Below are 15,929 nucleotides of genomic sequence, written 5' to 3' on the forward strand. Positions count from 1 at the left end.
CCTGTGATGGCTTGCTTTTTAATACTGACCCTAAAAACATATACAGTCCAGGCTGAAATTATTAATATCCTTTTATCAAATTCATACTTTGTCACTTTTATTGTACCAGCAATTTTTTTGGGACTGAAAATGACTCAGGCTTCTCCCATAATATGATAAGATAATGTACAAGAGGTACTGTTGTGCGGGGAAAAGATATGCTTTTATTTACATTTGAGCAAAAACTTTAAGTTAGAATCCATCAGAGGTATAAATAATAATGGGGTTGATTGTATATACCAACACATTAATAAGTACACCTTACTAGTACCCAGTTTCACCTTCTTTTGCCTTCAGAACTGCCTTTATCCTTCGTGGCATAGATTCAACAAGGTACTAGAAATATCTCTTAGAGATTTTGGTCCATATTGACATGATAGCATCACACAGTTGCTGCAGATTTGTCAGTTATGTGAATCTCCCATTTCACCACATCCCAAAGGTACTCTTTTGGATTAAGATCTGGTGACTGTGGAGGCCATTTGAATACAGTGAACTCATTGTTATGTTCAAGAAACCAGTCTGAGATGATTTGCACTTTATGACATGGAGCGTTATCCTGCTGGATATAGCCATCAGAAGATGGGCACAACGTGGTCATAAAGGTATGGACTGATACAATGTAGCAGCATAAATGAAAACTCATCAGACCGGGCAACGTTTTTCCAATCTTCTATTGGCCAATTTTGGTGATCCTGTGTGAATTGTAGCCTCAGTTTCCTGTTCTTAGCTGACAGGAGTGGCACCCGGTGTGGTCTTCTGCCGCTGTAGCCCATCTGCCTCAAGGTTCGACGTGGTTTGCCTTTAGAGATGCTCTTCTGCATACCTCAAATGTAACGAGTGGTTATTTGAGTTACTGTTGCCTTTCTATCCGCTGGAACCAGCCTGAAAAGGCATTCGCCCCATCAACAAGGCATTTGCGCCCACAGAACTGCCACTCTTACTGGATATTTTCTTTTTTTCAGACTATTCCCTGTAAAACCTAGAGATCGTTGTCTGCTAAAATCCCTGTAGATCAGCAGTTACTGAAATACTCAGACCAGCCTGTCTGGCACCAACAACCATGCCACGTTCAAAGTCACTTAAATCAGATTTCTTCCCCATTCTGATGCTCGGTTTGAACTGCAGCAGATCATCTTGACCATGTCTACATGCCCAAATGCATTGAGTTGCTGCCATGTGATTGGCTGATTGAAATGTGTGCTAACGAGCAGTTGGACAGGTGCACCTATTAAAGTATCCGGTGAGTGTACATTGACACAAGTTAAATGCTCAAGCAAATATGCTGTTGAGAAAATTTGGTGTGTTGAGAGCGAGTTACAGTAAACCTCCTGAACATATTGCAGTTGTCCCATTGTGGTATGTTTTTTTTTAAAAGAGTCTTCTGCAGGTTGCATACAATGACACCTAGATGTTGCAGTGCTGGTGATTTATTCTGTAAGGTAAGAGTTTAACCATTTGCTGCTTTGTTGAGAAATTTACTGAATATATTAATTTGTCTAGAGAATTCTCTGAATAGCATTTTAATGTCGTTGACGAATCCACAACTTACTGATGTGCATTATCAGTCAACATTGCGGAAGTATCAGCATAAATGTTCTTTTCAATGTATTTTGATTGGCTTGTATTGTACTTCAGTTGCTATTGGATCTAGTGTCTGGAAAAAACATTCAATATAATATATACAGTTGAAGTCATAATTATTTGCCCTCATGTGCATTTATTTTAAAATATTTCCCAAATTATTTATAACAGAGCAAGGAATTTTTTACAGTATTTCCTATAATATTTTTTTTTCTCCAGGAGAAAGTCTTATTTGCTTTATTTCGGCTAGAATAAAAGCAGTTTTTAATTTTTTAAAGCATTTTAAGGTCAATACTTTTAACCCTCTTGAGCTATATGTGTTTTTTTATTGTCTACAAAACAAACTACTATGATACGACCTGCCTAATCAACCAAACCCACCTAATTAACCCAGTTACACCTTTAAATGTCACTTTAATACTAGTATCTAGAAAAAAGTCTAGTCAAATATTATGTACTGTCATCATGGCAAAGATAAAAGAAATCAGTTATTAAAACTATTATGTGTGTTTAGGAAAATCTTCTCTCCATTAAACATAAATTGGGGTCAAATATACAGGGCGGCTAATAATAATTCAAGAGGGCTTATAATTCTGACTTTAAATATGTCATATATAAACTACACTGTCATGCTCCACTCCCTCTAACAATAGGCTAAGCTATAACAGCCAATCAAAGCACACCAGTGTGGTCACCTGATCTGGCAGGTCTGTATTAGGTGAGCTTTGGGTTAGTTTGAAACTGTCTGCTGCACCAACCATCAAGATAAGATCCCTCTCTTTCTCCTTGAGCAGATCTCAGGTAAGCGGTTTTAGTTTTTCCTATTAAATTTCCTCTGCATGAAACTGTGACCTGAGGCCTGAGGATGGCTATATTTCATTCCTCTGCATGGCGTAGTCAATGCCGTCATCAATGCAATGCTGGTCCTGTTCGCCAGAGGGACTGCTGGTTTGCATGCTTTGGGTTTTTCTGCTAATGCAGCTTAATGCAGACTATCAATGGCAACATTCCTGCCACTGATATTCCAGCCTTTCGGATGGAGCACGACCAGCCCTTACTTATTAAATGTAAAATGTGCGTAATTCCAAAGTGAGACGGTTAATCTGCTGCAAAGACTTGGTGGATTTTTTTGAAGAAGCTTTCATTATCACAAGCACTGGATGTGAAATAAACCTTCATCCAGCATGATCTCTGTCAAGAGCTGTTAGTTTGACAATCCACAGCAGCTATTGAGTCCAAATGAAACCCATCATTTCAAATGGACAACCTTCTGCTGATTTTGCATGTGTGGTAGTAGGAGTTTAACACTGTAATTGAAATAAAAGCAAGTGGCTGCAGAAGAACTAATTTACGTTTTTTCAGCTTACAAAACACTGTAAAGGGTGATCAATTACTTGAAGCAAGCAAACCAACTGCCCTAAAAGCAACACTTTACTTAAATAAAGTAACTAACCCTATTTTAACTTGGAAATGTTAAGCTGGTTGTAGCCCCGGCTGGTTCAGTTGGCATTTCTGTGTGGAATTTCCCCTGGGTGCTCCACAGTCCAAAGACATGCGCTATAGGTGAATTGGATAAACTAAATTGGCCGTAGTGTATGTGTGTGAATGAGTATGTGTTGATGTTTTCCAGTACTGGGTTGCGGCTGGAAGGGAATCCGTTGCATAAAACACGTGCTAGATAAGTCGAGGAATTTTGCTGCAATGTCATATACAAGATTCATTATGAAACTATTTGGAACAAAATGAAGTTTCACAAAATAGTTTCGAGAGGAGCATGTGATATCACTGATTTCTGCAATCAATAAACCTGTCAGATTTATTCCAAATTCACAATTAATAGCCGTAATAAGTCTCGCCTTACTCCGTTATCTTTGTTTTTAAAGAATCCCCCAACCAGCCCTTTTCCTACTTTACCAGGGGGAGCTCTCGAGAACCATCTAATCTTGGACCCCCTTACATGCTCATGGACCTGGCGGGAGCCTTGGGCTCAGTTCTCTGCGTACTCAGGGTTTTTTTTCCTGGACACCATGCCAAAACTGCTATTAATATTAAGCAATATGAATAATATGTTTTACCACTTTATTCAACAATAATGAAGACTCATTAGGATTATGTAGACTATATGTACATTTTTGTAATTGAATTGGATAAAGTATAAAAGGTACACTTGTAAAAATGTTAAACTTCTTGCTATCCCCTTGGTAAAACATTGTGTTTTAAAAAAATATTGGCAAAGTATAAAGCTTTAAAGTTGTAATCCATTTTGTGTTTTGGAGGCTGAACTGTGATCCTTAACATTTTTTTAACATTCTTAAACTTTTACTAATATTAATATAAACTTATTTTGTAACATAATTTAGGTTATTAATAAATTAGACATTATTTTATAGATGCAACATTGTAAAACTTTTTACCTTAAATTCACAGTAAAATACTGGCTAACTTTCACAGCAAAATACTGTATTGTATATTCACAGTAAATTACCAAAAGTAATTTAAAAGAAAAGGACCTTTGGTTTTATAAATAAATTACTTTTGTTTCTGTTTATTTTGTTTTGGCTAAGCACAATGTTACGTTTTTTTTTTATTATTATTATTATTTTGTATTTCCAGATTATTAAAAATTGAAATATTGGTGCAGTGCACCCACAAATGAAAAATTACTATAACATTCATGCGGTTTCAGATCTAATTTTTGAAGATGTTGGTAACTGAATTATTTTGGGGCTGCAATAACATTCTGTAAATATTTATAAATATAAAAAAGTGTCTATAATACACTGTAAAACCCAAAAAGTTAAGGTAACTCAAACCATTTGAGGAAACCGATTGCAACAACAAACAATTTAAGTCCAAAAGCTAATCCTAATGAGTACTGTGAACTTAATCTATTTCAGTAAAGGAAGCAATTTGAGCACAGTAAACCCCGAATAAATGAAGAGAACTCAATCAAACTGAGTACTGTAAAACTCAATAAGTTAAGGCAACTCAAACCTATGAGGAAACTGATTGCTACAAACCATTTGAGTTAAAAAAAAAATCTATATGAGTTCTGTGAACTTAATCCACTTAAGTTGAAGTAATGAGGTATTTAATGAACTCATTACCTTCAACACTGAGTTCAAAACTCTTTTCAAATGAGTAGAAATAACTTTCAGTCGATTTTGAGTTAACCACTGATTTCATTTGATAAAGCTGACTGTTGAGTTTTACAGTGAATATAAAAGTTCATGTGTATTCATTTCTACGTTGAATAAAAAAAAAGTTTGAATTCCTTTGACTAACATGCAAAAGATACAGTCATTTTTAAAGTGCTTTGTTATAATCATGCTACCTTAATTTCACAATAAAATTCTGGACACAACATATTACTGTGAAGTTTTACACTTGAATCCTGTAGAGTGATACTAATGTGATTTACAGTGAATATTTACAGTAACCTAGTGAAATTAGGGGATTTTTAATGAACTTTTGGAATATATGTTGGTGTTTCTGCTTTTTTATTTAATTTATTTAGCTTTTTTTGTATTTTGTATTGACATATGGATGTAATTTCTGCAATTCAATCTTGATATTGCTTTTTAAAAAGCTGCTTTTACACTGATTGACATTTCAGTAAATGTCTTCTATAAATAATGGTCAAACACTTATTAAAATACAACTAAACGGCACACATTTCCCAGTAAAAAGCTAAATAAATAAAGCTGTATCACACTTTGTTTTGATTCTCGAAAACACATTTTCCATGCTCCAGCCCTCATACATTCTGACACGACTGTTCATAATCCTGGCGAGCTGCATTAAACTAGACAAGTCTCTATAGTCAGTGTGTGCAGTGGAACAATGTCCCGCACGAACAATGTGCTTCAAAAATAGATGACAAGGCCACTGGCGCTGTTTATTTACTCCGAGAATGAGGAATGAACGGCAGGCCTGCAGGAGCCCAGCCAAGTTCACTGTCTGGAAAAGTGTGGAGCACCTGTTCAAATCCAACGTTTATTACAGGCTAAAGTTAGACACCTCCGCTCATTCATCATGTTTATAGCGAGCTGATTTATTTACAGGACAGCTCCTTAAACACTGTAGTGAATATGAATCTGTGTTACGGTCCAACAGTGATGAGTGTTTGTGTCTGAGATCAGAGTCACTTGTTGAAGAAGTTAAAAGATGATTTGTTGACCGATAGTACAGTTGAAGTCAGAATTATTGCATATTTTTTCCACAAATTTATAACATACTGGTTTAATAACTGGTTTCTTTTATCTTCGCCATGATGACAGTACATAATATTTTACTAGATATTTTTCAAGACACTTCTATACAGCTTAAAGTGACATTTAAAGGCTTAACCGGGTTAATTAGGCTGGTTAGGGTAATTAGGCAAGCCATTGTTTGATGATGGTTTGTTCTGTAGACAATCGCATAACTTATTGCTTAAAGGGGCTACTAATATTGACCTTAAAATGGTTTAAAAAGATAAAAACTACTTTAATTCTAGCCGAAATAAAACAAATAAGACTTTCTACAGAAGAAAAAAAATGTTCTAGAAGTACTCTGAAACATTTCTTGCTCCATTTAACCTCATTTGGGAAATATTTGAAAAAATGAACAGGATAATTTTGGCTTTAACTGTACATGCTGAAATAAGTGGATAATGACTGAATTGTTCAGATGCATGTATAAAGTCCCGTTATAACTAAACTGCTTTGTTTTTATCAGGAGTCAAGTAGTCATGGCTGACACAGAAGACGTTGTGGAGGAGGAAGTGCAGTACGTATGATTGTTTTGATTCGTTTATAATCTGAATAAAATTCTGCAAAATAGACATCTTCACTCAACAAATTGCTAATATAATTCACTTTTGGCTACAAAGAAACAAGTGTTGTTAAGGCTGAATTTGTAATTTCTTAAAACAGTGGTTCTCAATTCCAGTGCTTGGGCCCCCCCGCCCTGCACATTTTGTATGTCTCTCTTATTAGACACACAAGGATCAATTCATGGATCTCTCTATGACTTGAACAAGTTTTGAATCTATTCAGTTTTTTTTTTTTTCTTTATCTGGTAGGATTACTTTAAGCTTAGCTTAGCAAAATGAATTGAATCAGATTAGACCATTAGCATTTCATTTAAAAAAATCAAAAAAGGTGGAGTGTTCCTTTAAGTCAGAGGTGTGCAAACTCTGTCCCAGAGGGCCGGTGTTCTGGTGAGATTAGCTCCAACTTGTTGGGGGGTGGAGGACCACTGTCTTGAAGGAACACTCCACCTTTTTTTTTTTTTTTTTGGAAAAACTCATTTTACAAGTCTCCTACGGTTAAACAGATGTTGCGAACAGTTTTTGAATCCATTCAGTTTTTTTTTTTTTCTTTATCTGGTAGGATCACTTTTAGCTTAGCTTAGCAAAATGAATTGAATCAGATTAGACCATTAGCATTTCATTTAAAAATCAAAAAAGGAGGAGTGTTCCTTTAAGTCAGAGGTGTCCAAACTCTGTCCCAGAGGGCCGGTGTCTTGGTGAGTTTAGCTCCAACTTGCTTCAACATGCATTGTATATCCAGTAAGAGCTTGATTCGCTGGTTCAGGTGTGTTTGATTAGGGTTTGAGCGAAACTCTCAAGGACCAAGTGTGGACACCCCTGCTTTAGGTATATTACAGTAATCTTCTGAAAAATCCTTTTACAGTTAGATATTGTGAGCTTTTTAGAAATAACAAAAAAAAACTGTCTGATATTGGATAGTCTGAATGTGGAATTAGATTAGTGTATTTAATATAATAGTAATAGTATGTTAGAATAATAATAAATATTTTAGAAATTGCAGCTGTCAAATTGGCATTGCATTGTGAGATGCACCATTCTTCATGAACATATACTTCATAAAAAGTATAACTAAAAAGAAAACACTGGAAAAGTAAAGGAATAGCAAGTAATATTGAATTAATTACTGAAGTGTGAACTAAAACAATTAAAAAATGTAATGAACTAATATTATGTAATATCATGATGTTGTTTGATTATACATAACTATTAGATTTGATCAATATATAAAATGTTGACTTATTTGCCTAGAAAAAATGCCACATTTTCATACTTAAATATTCACTTTCAGACAAAACTTTAGTCATTTTCTAGAAAATTAAAATTAAAATGCTTTTATTTGTGATTATTAGATTTGATGGCTCCAGATAAAATGTTGACCTTTTTGTCTAGAATAGAAATATGCCACATTTTATACTTAAATATTCACTTTCAGACAAAACTTTAGTCATTTTCTAAATAATAAATGCTTTAAATGACAATATATTTTTTGTAATTATTAGATGTAATGGATCTAATTAAAATGTTGACTTGTGTTTTTTGCAAAGAATAAAAAAATGCCTCCATTTTTATCCTTAAAAATTCACTTTCAGACAAAGCGATAGTCATTTTCTAGAAAAAAATGCTTTAAATGATAATATTTTTATTAGTAATTATTAGATTTGATGGATATAGATACGTTGTTGACTGATTGTTTTGCTCAGAATAAAAAATATGCCATGTTTTCATACTTAAATATTCACTTTTAGACAAAACTTTAGTAATTTTCTAGAAAATAAAAAGGTTTTATATGTTAATGCTTTTATTTGTGATTATTAGATTTGATGGCTACGGATAAAATATTGTCTCTTTTAACTAGAATAAAATATGCCATGTTTATATTCTTAAATATTCACTTTCAGACAAAACAATTGTCCTTTTCTATTTAAAAATACTTTAATTTTAATATTTTTATTAGTAAATTGGAAGAAATTTTCTCAGATCTTTATTAAAAATAAAACAAATAATATCAATTCACTCAAACCTATGCTTGATATATATAATGAAACATTTTCTTGTGAATAAAAACTGTAAACTCCTCTCCTATATAATAAGTAAAGTACTTCAATAATCTGTTTTATTTATAGCATTGAAGAATCGGTGCAACTAACGTTATTTTCCATTATGTTTATTCCCCTCTGTTTGTGTGTAATAGGGAAGGTAAGCCAGCCTGAAATCATTACCTATTGGTTACACCTTACCATTAGCCATATTCATACACTAACCATTATTTACCCTTCATGGAAATGTAAGATGATTCAGATGAAGTTGTGCATGACGTCTGCTATTCTAAAACCAAGCTCATTTCCTATTAAAATTGCTGTTGTCCATGTCCAGTCCGATTGAGTTAATTAAATAATGAATATACAGTTGAAGTCAGAATTTTGTAAAATATCTGTAAAATTTCTTTTTCCAATATTTCCCAAACGATGTTCAACAAAGCAGGGATTTTTTTTTCATAGAACTTCCTACAATATTTTTTCTTCTAAAGAAAGTCTTATTTGATTTATTCTGGCTAGAAGGAAAGCAGATTATTTATTTTTTAAAACCATTTTATGGTCAATATTAATATTCCTCTTAAGCAACATATTTATTAAAATATCTAAATATATAATGACTAAAATATCTAGTCAAATATTATGTATTGCCATCATGGCAGAAATAAAAGAAATCAGATATTAGAAATGAGTTATTAAAACTATTATGTCTAAAAACGTGTTAAGGAAATTGGGGAAAACATATATAGGAGGGCTAAAATTTCTGATTTCAACTGCATGTGACATCGTTTCATCTATGTTTGTCCTCTCCATGTCCGTTTCTTTTTCTCCGTCCCCAATAACTGTCCATAAATCTCAAAATGTGATTCAAACGATCACGTAGAAATCATATTCAGTTCCTTTAACACATCATTCGGTCCATTACAAATGACTACATTACAAGCTGTTGGGTGGATCTCAATGTTCTGACAACTGATGATCTGTAGACTTGATTGAGCATCTTGATCATGCAAAATATTCCTCTTATGCTTCTGAATGTATTTGCTACTAATGCTTGTTATGTTCACTGTAGTGGAGGAAACCGAAGAGGAAGGTAAAACTCTGTTCAGTGTGGGTTGTGCTGCTTTTTAATGCATGCATGCTGTGCACTTTAGCATTAACTCACAATTAAGATTCAGTTAGCTTTGAATGTTATTAGATGAGCTAAGAACTATTAGATTAGATCAGTGTTGCTCAACCACGTTCATAGAGGACCACCAACACTGCATGTTTTGTATGTCTTCTTTGTCTGTTACACCTAATGCAGGTCTTTCAGTCTCTGCTAATGAGCTGATGATCTGAATCAGGTGTGTTGTGCAAAGATGGGCAGAGCTGGTGGTCTTCCAGGAACGCGGTTAAGAAACACTGGATTAAATTATTTAATAATGCATGAAGATTTTTTTTCTGAGGGTATGTTTGCATGACACTGTTTTCAAGTATAAAAACTAAAATTCTTATGTGTTTTGGGTGATCGTTTAAATGGCAATAGTGAGTTTGGAGGCCTGGAAATGCCAATCAGGTTACAAAGTGTAGGATTTTGAACATCTATAGCGTTATATTCTCTATTTGAAGTATCTCACTTCTGATTTTGTGCACAATTTTAGTCATCGTCTTTAATCTGCGAGACAATGTTGTCATCTGCATGCACTGTGAAGAAATTTAATGGCAAAAAGTCCTAACAACAAATGTTTAGATGTAACTTTAACCTAATTTAATAAGTTAGTTAGGTTTCACCTAAATAGTTTTGTAGCTATACTAAGTTTAACGTAATATCCTCCTGAGACCCAACCCGCCCATTGACTTGTGTCCTCTGTAATGGACATTGTGTTTTCATGAATTTTCTTAGAATTTTTTAAGCTACTCTATCAAGTCCTGTTGTTGTGTTCAGAGGACATCCTGGGCTTTCTAGTGATATGTCATTTGATTGGCTGGCATGCCAGGAACCACTTCTAACACTGCATCCAAAATGGCCGACATACAAAACAAGCACATTTTATGGGAAGCAGAGAGGTATGTTCTTTTATTTTTTGAGTTCGGCTCTCTTTCAGACTAAACTGTTTCAGGAAATTCAATACAAAAGGAAAAAAAATGGCTTTTGTTTAGTTTTTTTCATATAAATACTGGATTAATATCCCTTTACAGCCATATACTGTACAGTTTTGTTGTCTGAGTTTGCCGGTTGTTTTGAACTAAAATAGTCCTGCGGTCCACTACAGTGGACATGCTGTAAAATAAAAAATAAAACCAAAATGTAAAAACTCTAAATTGTAGAATGTTTTAACCCAAAGGATGCAGGAAATCACAGATGAAATAAAGAAAAAAATTATTTGGGTCTCAGGAGGATATATTTACTCAGATTGACTGATTGAGACTATTAGAAAAGTAAGCAAACTAAACTAGTTAAGGCGGGAAGAATTGTTTTACAGGGACAAATTTGAAAACAGGTAAACACGTTCATGTAAACATACCCTATAATTAATCTATAATAATTAAAACATGCCTATAAATAATTCATTGATGTTTATGTCATTGGTGTAATTATTTATTTCTTCCTTCCTTCCTTACTGCTCCTCCTAAAGTGGAAGGTACATTTTTAAATATGCTTTCCAACAATCCATTCATTCTTTTATATATTTCATGTTAGTTTGTTTGTGTACCCATTATGTGATTGTCCATTCATTATCATAGTCATATAGACTAACGCATTTTAGCTGTAAAAAGTTTGTCCTTTTCCAATAACGTAAAACAAAAGCTAATGCATTATTGTGGTATTAAAAATGTATTCAATTACAATTATTAACTGTATTCGTATTCATAATTTCTCTTCAATAGTGCCGCCTCCAACAGAGGAAGGTAAAGCATTAATCTGACTTTTACTTTGTGCTGATTTTCAGTCATTGACAGTGAAAGATGTGGTTTTTAAATAAGAAATTTTCAAAACTGATTACTTTAATACACAGAAAGCATAATACACCTAATATTTCATGTTATATTTCTATATTAGAGCCAGCCCCTGAAGTGGAAGGTAATATTTCTTAATATAATTACTGAAATATTTAGTAATCTTTGTATTAGCTATCTTTAAACATATGCATGAGATAAAATACCTGATATTTAAGTGCTTAACATTTTAACCTGCATTCAGGCAATTGAATTTCAATTGAATTTCTAGAAATTCCATGTTTTTCTTGTTTTGTTTTATCAAAAAATACACTCAAAATGACATCCTCAAAAAAAAGAGCTGAATTAACACAATTCCAGAGGTTTTTGAGGGGGGAAACTTAATTTTTATGTTCAATTTACTTTAATTTCTTAAAACGGCATTTGTTACATTGCATTTCTGTCAGTCCTGAATGCTAGGTTTTAGCATGTTATGCTACGTTAACAATTTCTCAAGCTGCAATTTTGACAAACAAACTAATGTGCTGTTCTTATGCTAGAGCCTCCGGAAGTCGAAGGTAAATAATTAATGTTTTTCTGAATATTATGGTTACAGTATTTACACCTTACACAAGTGTCAATAAACCTTCATTCTTTATCTCATATCTGAACAGAGGAGCCAGAACCAGAACCACAAGGTAAAGCTCCTCAGCTTAACATTCATTCATAGATTATTATGAGTTATCACGATGATCTTTTGTCCATTTTGGCTTATTTTGCTGTATGTGGAAGGCTTGTGTTCTTCTTTATCGTCTGTTATTAAATAATAGAGAAGCCAAATTATGTTTACATCAATTATAAACTTTAAATCTTAACGATTAAGTTGTACAAAAGCTAATCATTTTGATTTTGTGACAAGCACAAGTGAATTAAATCAAATGCAATGATCCTAATCAAATGTGATTGCAATGATTGTGAACGCTGGAGGACAGAATCTGTGTTTATCTGTGAGGTTCGTATGTCATGATATATCAAATATCAGCGAATGTCTATGGCATGTGTGATGATTGAGACTGTCAGAACATTGGGTCATTTAGCTGGACATTTCTTTTGAAATTAAAACCTTTATTTCGTATTATTCCTGAATGATCAGCTTCATCCTAACAGCTTAGAAATGTGTCTGAGTGATTAGTGTTAATGAGAATTGTTATCTGCTCGTCAAACAGAAGCCCCGGTTGCGGAGGAAGTCACAGGTAACTCGCCTTAACTCGCATTAAAGTGTTAAGTTCACCCAAAAAGTGAAAATTGTGTTATTGATTACTCACTCTGAATGCCGTTCCAAACCTCTGAGACCTTCATTCGTCATCAGTAGACATTTTAGGTCCAATCGGAGTGCTCCCTCATCCTCCATAGACAGCATAGTCCTGATTGTATACATAGATAAACACAATTAATCTTTGTTTAAGTGGCAAACTTTATCATGTTTTGTGTTCAAGTGGTTTAAAATCACTGTTCAATTTGACTACAGCAGATTCACACATGCATATTTTGTGCAGTCCAACTTCAAATACGTGAAAAACATCCTCAAAACAGATCTTATGCCTTCAGTGGTTCAATCGAAATAGTATCAAGCTATGAGAATACTTATATATGTGCAGATAAAACTCAAATAATTCTTTATTCGACAGTAATTAATCGCATAATTACATATTTTTGGGTGAACTAACCCTTTAATATGGCTTAAATCATTCTCATTGTCTAATTATTATCAGCTTTTATGTATTTTTTTTATCCTCAGATGAGACAAAACCAAAGCCAAAGTATGTCCTGCATTTATATTATTGCTTTTCAAATTAATTGCATTATTGTTTGCATGTTTTCATTATGAAATCTGTCCTCGATGATTATTTTAGATTCATGCCCAATATCTCGGCTCCAAAGATTCCTGAGGGAGATAAAGTGGATTTTGATGTGAGTAATGTGATGTGAGTTTTGATGTTTGGTGTTAAAACACACCGCTATTTGTGTTTTAGTTATGGAAGGTGATTGAGGTCAAAAGAAATGATGAAATTTGATCATGTCAACACACAAATTTGACCATGTCAGAAGAACATATAAAAAAAATCAACATTAAATTTTTGATTTATCATTCATTTACTAAAATCTACATTGAGCTTTTAGGAAAAACAGACTAAAAGACTACATGAAAACTGTGTTTCTTTGGATTTAAAATTTATATTTTTGTTGTGGTGCTTTAAGTTTAAGAAAAGCACATCAAAAATAAATTATACTCAAAAGCCAAACATTCTAAAAATATCCAAATGTTTTAGATATACATGATAAATGTAAACTGTCACCATGTAACCTCAGTCATATGTTTGTATTTTGTCCCAAGTTGCAAAACTATTGGATTACTTTCTTTAAAATTGTTTCTGATAATCTGGAGGTCAAGTTAGGTGTTTGCTTTTTAATCGCAGGATACTGTTGTCTTGGACTTCCCCACAACCCCCCTCTATTTCATTGTGGCTCAAAGATTTGGTATTTTTAAAACTTGAGAAAATTAAATACTATATCAGAGCAAGGGGAGATCAGTTTTTTTTTTTTAAAGAGGAAATAATTGATTGCATTCTTTAATGATTTAAAACCTTAGATGTGGATCGACCGAAGGTTTATATAGTTTGTTATTATTATTTTTTTCTGTATTTGTGTTTAGTTTATTTACAATTATTTATTATTATTTATTTATTTATTTTTATTTTGAGATGTTGATTGTTTTATTTGGGGATTGTTTTGTTGTGGCTAGATAGGATTGTATATGGTGTGTGGGTTGCTATGTAAAATGCTATTTGCAAGAATGCAAATTCCATGAAAAAAAAATGTATTATTAATTTTATTGTTATTATTATTTTAGCAAAGCATATTTTTGTTTTATTCTGTAAACTACTGATTTCTTTGATTTCATCCAAACTTAAATTTTGAAACGAAGTTTGTTTATATATATATATATATATATATATATATATATATATATATATATATATATATATATATATATATATATATAGGTCATGTGTGTGGTGATAGATAGACAGACAGACAGACAGATAGAGAGACAGACAGACAGACAGACAGACAGACAGACAGACAGACAGACAGACAGACAGACAGATAGATAGATAGATAGATAGATAGATAGATAGATAGATAGATAGATAGATAGATAGATAGATAGATAGATAGATAGATAGATAGATAGATAGATAGATAGATAGATAGATAGATAGATAGAAAGACGGACGGACGGACAGACAGACAAACAGACGGACAGACAGACGGATAAATAACAAATCAAATGACACCTCATTTATGCAAATTGGACCTACTGTTCAAAAGATACAGCCCTTTGAGTCTGGACCAATCAGATCCAATATTCTAATGAGGGTGAAACATAATGAGGGTGAAACTCGTATTAACACACTAACCTACATGCATAGACCCTCAAACCTTCATTCTAACCCTAAACCCTGACCCAACCTAGCCCAAACCAACCCCTGACCCTAACCCCAAGCAAACCCTTAACCTAACACTAACTCATGTACATTATCAGGAATAACTGCACAGACATGATTCAATAAAGAAGACTGACAATTTAGATAGATAGATAGATAGATAGATAGATAGATAGATAGATAGATAGATAGATAGATAGATAGATAGATAGATAGATAGATAGATAGATAGATAGATAGATAGATAGATAGATAGATAGATAGATAGAAAGACGGACGGACGGACAGACAGACAAACAGACGGACAGACAGACGGATAAATAACAAATCAAATGACACCTCATTTATGCAAATTGGACCTACTGTTCAAAAGATACAGCCCTTTGAGTCTGGACCAATCAGATCCAATATTCTAATGAGGGTGAAACATAATGAGGGTGAAACTCGTATTAACACACTAACCTACATGCATAGACCCTCAAACCTTCATTCTAACCCTAAACCCTGACCCAACCTAGCCCAAACCAACCCCTGACCCTAACCCCAAGCAAACCCTTAACCTAACACTAACTCATGTACATTATCAGGAATAACTGCACAGACATGATTCAATAAAGAAGACTGACAATTTAGATAGATAGATAGATAGATAGATAGATAGATAGATAGATAGATAGATAGATAGATAGATAGATAGATAGATAGATAGATAGATAGATAGATAGATAGATAGATAGATAGATAGATAGATAGATAGATAGATAGATAGATAGATAGATAGATATACAGATAGATGGATGGATGGATGGATGGATGGATAGATATAGATATACAGATAGATAGATAGACAGACAGACAGACAGTTGATAGATAGATAGATAGATAGATAGATAGATAGATAGATAGATAGATAGATAGATAGATAGATAGATAGATAGATAGATAGATAGATAGATAGATAGATAGATAGATAGATAGATAGATAGATAGATAGATAGATAGATAGATAGATATACAGCTTAAAGTGAC

At 33.2% G+C, this 15,929-nt stretch overlaps 1 protein-coding gene across 24 annotated transcripts in view; it reads left to right on the forward strand.

The window, feature by feature from the left end:
• Positions 1-2,360: 2,360 nt before the first annotated feature.
• Positions 2,361-15,929, forward strand: part of tnnt2e (troponin T2e, cardiac) — a 34,734-nt gene continuing 21,165 nt past the window's right edge. For 2 of the 24 annotated variants that reach the window (XM_087246839.2, XM_087246849.2), the window contains exons 1-10: positions 2,367-2,424; positions 6,343-6,397; positions 9,545-9,565; positions 11,344-11,364; positions 11,516-11,536; positions 11,952-11,969; positions 12,066-12,089; positions 12,618-12,644; positions 13,190-13,211; positions 13,305-13,362. In XM_087246839.2, coding sequence (XP_087102965.1) covers positions 13,309-13,362 — 54 coding nt within the window. In that variant the 5' untranslated portion in view covers positions 2,367-2,424; positions 6,343-6,397; positions 9,545-9,565; ... (5 more) ...; positions 13,190-13,211; positions 13,305-13,308. 24 annotated transcript variants of the gene reach the window in all.

This window comes from Danio rerio, chromosome 4, assembly GCF_052040795.2.
Source record: "Danio rerio strain M-AB ecotype USA chromosome 4, GRCz13ab, whole genome shotgun sequence".
NCBI lineage: Eukaryota > Metazoa > Chordata > Actinopteri > Cypriniformes > Danionidae > Danio > Danio rerio.